The sequence below is a fragment of the Dendrobium catenatum genome, unplaced genomic scaffold (assembly GCF_001605985.2).
Source record: "Dendrobium catenatum unplaced genomic scaffold, ASM160598v2 fragScaff_scaffold_621, whole genome shotgun sequence".
NCBI lineage: Eukaryota > Viridiplantae > Streptophyta > Magnoliopsida > Asparagales > Orchidaceae > Dendrobium > Dendrobium catenatum.
The window spans coordinates 26,418,407-26,424,094 of NW_021319083.1; the positions used below are offsets into that span (position 1 = coordinate 26,418,407).

The 5,688-nt window shown below is 43.1% G+C and overlaps 2 protein-coding genes across 2 annotated transcripts; one reads left to right on the plus strand and one right to left on the minus strand.

Moving 5' to 3' along the window:
• Positions 1 to 453: 453 nt before the first annotated feature.
• On the plus strand, positions 454 to 3,237 carry LOC110112004 (nodulation-signaling pathway 2 protein-like). The gene is made up of 2 exons (XM_028695026.1): positions 454 to 510; positions 1,768 to 3,237. The coding sequence occupies exons 1-2, from the start codon at positions 454 to 456 to the stop codon at positions 3,235 to 3,237; spliced, it is 1,527 nt and encodes a 508-aa protein (XP_028550859.1).
• Positions 3,238 to 3,865: 628 nt separating this feature from the next.
• LOC110103378 (uncharacterized mitochondrial protein AtMg00810-like) lies at positions 3,866 to 5,488 on the minus strand. The gene is made up of 2 exons (XM_020832069.2): positions 5,318 to 5,488; positions 3,866 to 4,906 (listed from the first exon to the last, which is right to left on the minus strand). The coding sequence occupies exons 1-2, from the start codon at positions 5,486 to 5,488 to the stop codon at positions 3,866 to 3,868; spliced, it is 1,212 nt and encodes a 403-aa protein (XP_020687728.2).
• Between the last annotated feature and the right edge of the window lie 200 nt (positions 5,489 to 5,688).

A 5,688-nucleotide genomic window follows, 5' to 3' on the forward strand; every position in this document is an offset into this window, starting at 1 on the left:
CTCTCTGAAATAACCATCTTCAACCGATCGATTGCCTTATACGAGTATGTGAGGGCGAGTGATCTGGGAGTGTCTTTAGGAGCTAACATGAAGGATAAGTCTATGAAGTCTAGTCCTCAAAGGATGAGGGGTAAGTCCATTTGGACAAAAAAAAGCTGCAAATCGAGGATAGATCAAATCTAGGAGGAGAGATTATTCTGCGCAGTGTTCAAACACTTCCAGAGGTCAATCCAGAAGCACCATGTCATCTAATATATTGTGCATTAACTATAGGAAGCACACACCCAAGAAGCTTATGACTATAATCTCCTAGATGAAAAATTATTACGTGCGGTGTTCGGACTCGTTCGAAGGTAAATCCGGACGCACCACGTCATGTTAATGGTAGGTGGATAGCCACGGTCGCGGACATACGATATTGAGGTGGGTAACCCTAGACATAGACATACCTGAATGGATCCCTTGATAGAGTTTGTTGAGGATGACGAAGCCTTGGTTAGTACTACCAAGGTGAGCCTTCACGCCATGACCTCCATGAAAGAGTGGTTATTGATCGACGGGTTAGCATCAATTAATACTTTTATAGGGTCACATCTCCATTTGGCAAATGCCTCCACAGCTACGATTGAGTTCCTCAATGAAAACTCATAATTAGATATTTGGAGTAGGGGAGTTAATGGGTTGCTAAATGAGTCTGAGTTAAAATTCTAATCGATCTAAATTTGTTTAGTGTTGCTGAACTCGAGCTCGCTCTTTAAAAAATTTTATAGGCTCAGCTTATTTCGAAAGCTCAAGCTTGACTCGGTTATTGAGCACGGTTTTCTTAATTTTAGATTAAAATTTTTAGTTTTTTTTCTATATTTTTTTAAAATTATTTTTTAAATTTTATATAAGAATTATTTTAAAATTATTAAAATATATTGTATAAATCAATTTAATTATTATTAAATACAATATGTTAATTAATCGAGCGGCTCAACGAGCATTGAGCCAAGCCAGAGTTGAGCTTTGAACACGAGTCGATATTCAAGTATTAGACTGTGGCTTATAAGCTCGACTCGAGGAAATCTTTCAACGAGTCAAGCTCTAGCCTGTGTCAGCGCTCCCCTACACTTACGCTCCCTACTTGGGGAGATAGTTATTACGTGTCGGTCAAAGATAAACCGAACGAGTCTGAATGTATACAAGTGCAAATACCGAGTTTTTTGTTGACGTGACGTCTATGGATTATTAGCACTCTGTAACGCGTTCGGTTTGAACCGGACATAATTGAATTGCTCCTACTTGGGAGTGACCAAGAGAACTTATGAGTGTTAAAAACTATAATAGAAAATTAGCCAGCATTATTCTCAATTAAATTTTGATCAGAATAACACTTCAAAATCATATTTTTAAAATAAAACAATACCATAAATAATAATTCACCGAATAAATATCATTATAATATTAACTATATATAAATTAAATATTATAAATTAAATATATATAAATACTTAATATATATAAATAATATATATATATTGAATAATTTATATTATACTATATAAAAAATAATATTTTAAAATATTTTAATAAATATATATGAGGATTATTATATTGCAATATTTTTTTCAATACTTATCATTTAATTATTTTATTTTTTTTTGGGACGTTTGCCATACGTTTACCTTTCCATTTGTATAAATTTCCAGCGAGGGATGTTCATTGTGTCGACCAAAAGCACTGAAAAACATGCGAACTAGTCTGAAAAAACATACCCGGAGCTAGATTATACCCGCTCCAGCTCCACCACCCCACTTACCGCCGACGAGGACAACAACTGGACGACTGGTCGTCGTTGACCTCAACTGGTACCATAGCTCCGGCGACTTTACCAAGCGACTCTCCCTTCTTTTCATTGTCCCTAAGGCGCCGATCAGTTCACCAAGCCAACCCCTCGCCGGAGCACACGCCATCCACGACTGGTCCTATCCCAGCACCACCACCAACAGCCACGCCACCACCCCAACCACCGAAGGGCCTACTAGAAACGAATTATACAATATTAACGAGCCCTCATCCGCATCCCGGCGGCTCATCCATCTCCTCATTGCAGCCGCCGAAGCTATCTCCGGCGACCAGAAGAGCCCTCATCTCGCAAGGGTGATATTGGTTCGGCTCAGAGAAATAATCCCCACCGATCACGCATCTGCTTCCGGCATCGAACGTCTCGCCTCACACTTCACAGAAGCCCTTCTCGCTCTCCTCGACAACCCCCACCAACCCGCCACCCCCACCGGCGAAGTCCTCATCGCCTTCAAATTGCTCCACGACATGTCCCCCTGCGTCAGTTTCGGCCACCTCACCGCAAACCAAGCTATTCTTGAAGCCATCGCCGGCGAACGCCGCGTCCACATTCTCGATTACAATATCGGCGAAGGCGTCCAATGGGCGTCTCTGATTCAAGCGCTGATTTCAAAAAGCAGCCCAGCGGCGCCGCATCTGAGGATCACGGCACTGACTAACGGAATCAAGGGATCTGCTTCGGGAGCGCAGGAGGTCGGCCGGAGACTCTCCGCCTTCGCCGCATCAGTCGGCCAGCCGTTCTCCTTCCGTATCTGCCGCCTTGACCATACCAAGAGGTTTACGCCGGCGGCCATCAAGGTGGTCAAAGGAGAAGCTTTAGTGGTCAATTGCGTCCTCCAACCAGCGCAGCTCAGTTCCTCAGCGTCGCTTACCTCATTCTTAACCGGCGCCGCAGCGCTCGGCCCCCGGATTTTAACCATTATCGAGGAGGAAAGCTCCCCATCCGTCGCTCGAGCGGAAAGGGGGTTTGTGAGCGAGTTCATGGATGAGGTGGAGCGTTATATGGCTATATGGGAATCCCTTGAGACTGGGTTTCCGATGCAGGGGAGGGTGAGGGAGATGGTGGAGCGGGTAATTTTGAGGCCGAGGATTGCGGAGGCTGTAGCGAGAGCATATGGGAGGCAGGATGGCGGCGAGGTGGCGGTGGAGAGGTGTGGCGACTGGATGGCAGCGGTGGGGTTTGAGAGATTGGAGCTGAGTTCTTTTAACGTTTGTCAGGCTCAGCTTCTGATTGGTTTATTCAATGATGGGTTCTGCGTCGATAAAGATTCGCCGAATAAGCTCGCGCTGAGGTGGAAGTCGCGCCGGCTATTGTCCGCCTCTGTTTGGGGTCTTCCTCCGCCGCCTCGCACGTCAGGCTTCACTCCTTTTAGGAGAGAACAGCGAAATTAAGATTATGAAAAAAAAACAAAACGTGTGAGCAATTTCATCTCTCCTCAAGCCACGGAGTCGATTTAAATAATTGTAAATTGAGCTTGAGGTTATTTTTCAGTCTATAGGCTATCTTCTCAAATATTTTACTATTCTCTTTTTTCTTACATTTTCCGTTTTGTATGATTTTGTTCTTCTTTTTCCAAACTGCTTGGCAACAAATGGAAACTTGTATGGATGATCATCAAAATTTGATTCATATGAATAATTATGAGTTATATTTATTTAGAAAATATATATAATAAATGTCTCAAATATATTAATTATAAATATCATTTTATAAATTTTAATTAAGACATTTTTTAAAAAAATATTTAAGACGTTATAAGTGAAACTCACACATCTATATTATCACATAGTAACAGGAGGTAAGCAGCAAAACGAAACAGAACCAGGAAGACGTGAAGTGACACTAAACTTCTTCTTGAATATTCCTCAGTGAAAACACTAGTTAAATAGTTAAAGTAGCTGTTGGAGTGAATATTGTATATCATGTTAGTTATACTACTATGTAGGTGCAGAATGCTCGTAGGGAGTTGTGGAGACAAGTTTGTATTCAGCGAGGGCAGGCGGTAGTTGGAGTCGCAGTTTAACACCGTTTCCCGCAAGGCTGACGGGAGGACGGACCAAGAAGCTGAAGCTTGTTACGAAGCTCGAGCATTCGAGTAGACGAGAGAGGCTTTGTGAAGATATCTGCAAGCTGATCGACCGTGGAGACATGATGAACAGCAATGTGGTTCACCTGAATACAGTCACGGATAAAATGATGGTCGATCTCGATATTCTTGGTCCGAGCATTGAAAATTGGGTTGCAAGCAATAGACATTGCTGAAACGTTGTCGCAAAAGAGAATGGTTAGCTGTTGAGGAAGAAGGAAGTCTTCAAAGAGGCGGCGAGTCCAAATTATATCAGTGGCGGCAGCGGCCATGAACCGGTATTCAGCCTCAGTAGATGATCTGGCGACGGTGGTTTGTTGTTTAACAGACCAGGCAAGCAAGGTAGCACCAAGGAAAAGATAGTATCTGGTAGTAGATTTGCGGTCAAGATGATCGCCAGCCCAGTCGGAGTCAGAGTATGCAGTAAGGGTTAACTCAATTTTTGGTAGAAAGAAGGTGTAGTTTATAGTCCCTTGGAGATACTGTAATACCCGTTTGAGAAGCTGGAAGTGAATTAGCAGGGGATTATGCATATGTTGACAGAGCTTATTAACGGCAAAGGCAATGTCAGGGCGGGTGGAGGTAATGTATTGAAGGGAGCCAACCAACTGGCGGAATAATTCGGGTTGGATGAAGGATACCTGAAGGTTTGGATCGGAGGGATATTTGGATGGTAGAGGGGTTTGTAGAGGTTTACAATTGGACATAGAAGTCGCGTGTAGAAGCTTGGTAATGTAAGTTTTCTGAGTTAGGTGGTAGCCATCAGCGGTCTTGATAAATTCCGTCCCAAGCAATTTGGAAACTGATCCAAGTGTTCTTGTCTGAAACCGCTGGGCAAGTTTGTGAATCAAACTAGAAATGTATTGCGGATCGCTGCCAGTAATTAAAATGTCGTCAACATACACCAGTATGTACACACGAAGATCGTTCTGATGGAGATAGAAGAACGATGGATCAGCTAAGATGACAGTGAACTGTTGATCAAGGAGATAATTTGATAATGTAGCAAATCAGAGTCTTGGTGCTTGTTTGAGGCCATAGATGGCTTTGCGCAAGAGGCACACATGTTGGGGAAAGTTTTGATCTTCAAAACCCGGAGGTTGAGTCATATAAATGGTTTCATTTAGGAAGCCATGAAGAAATGCATTCATTACATCAAGTTGATGTATAGTCGAGTTATGATGAAGAGCTACAAGAATAAATAACCGGATGGTAGTGTGCTTGACTACTGGACTGAAAGTTTCAAAGTAATAAACTCCATATGCCTGCTTGAAGCCCTGAGCTACCAACCGAGCCTTCTACCGAGCAATTGTCCTGTCGGCGTTGTGTTTGAGTTTGTAGATCCATTTGCACCCAATGGCTTGTTGATCGGACGGTAAAGGCACCAAGAACCAAGTGCCCTGAGCTTGAAGAGCACGAAATTCTACAGACATTGCTTGACGCCAATGCAAGTCCTTGTTTGCAGTAGTGAAACAGGTAGGTGTGGGGTGGACGGTATGGGATAAATCAAGAAGAATACGTGGTTTGAGAGTGCCTGTTTGAAGTCTGGTGACCATGGGGTGATGACTTGGAGGTTCAGGAGGAGTAGTCAATGACGAAGAAGAAAAAACAAAGGTAGAGTGATTGGTGGAGGATGAAGTGTTATGGGGAGATGGTATAACTGGAGGTTGTGTTGAATGAGATGAAGGGGGCGGAAGAGACTGTGAAGTAGTAGGAGCAGGTGGTAAATGTGTTGTTGGTGGAGAGGGAGGAAGAT

Coding starts and splice junctions, on each gene's coding strand:
- LOC110112004 (XM_028695026.1), top strand. CDS start 454: ATGGATCCCTTGATAGAGTTTGTTGAGGATGACGAAGCCTTGGTTAGT. Junction 511..1,767: donor CCTTGGTTAGTACTACCAAG/GTGAGCCTTCAC, acceptor ACCCGGAGCTAG/ATTATACCCGCTCCAGCTCC.
- LOC110103378 (XM_020832069.2), bottom strand. CDS start 5,488: ATGGTCACCAGACTTCAAACAGGCACTCTCAAACCACGTATTCTTCTT. Junction 4,907..5,317: donor CTCAGGGCACTTGGTTCTTG/GTGCCTTTACCG, acceptor CTTGATCAACAG/TTCACTGTCATCTTAGCTGA.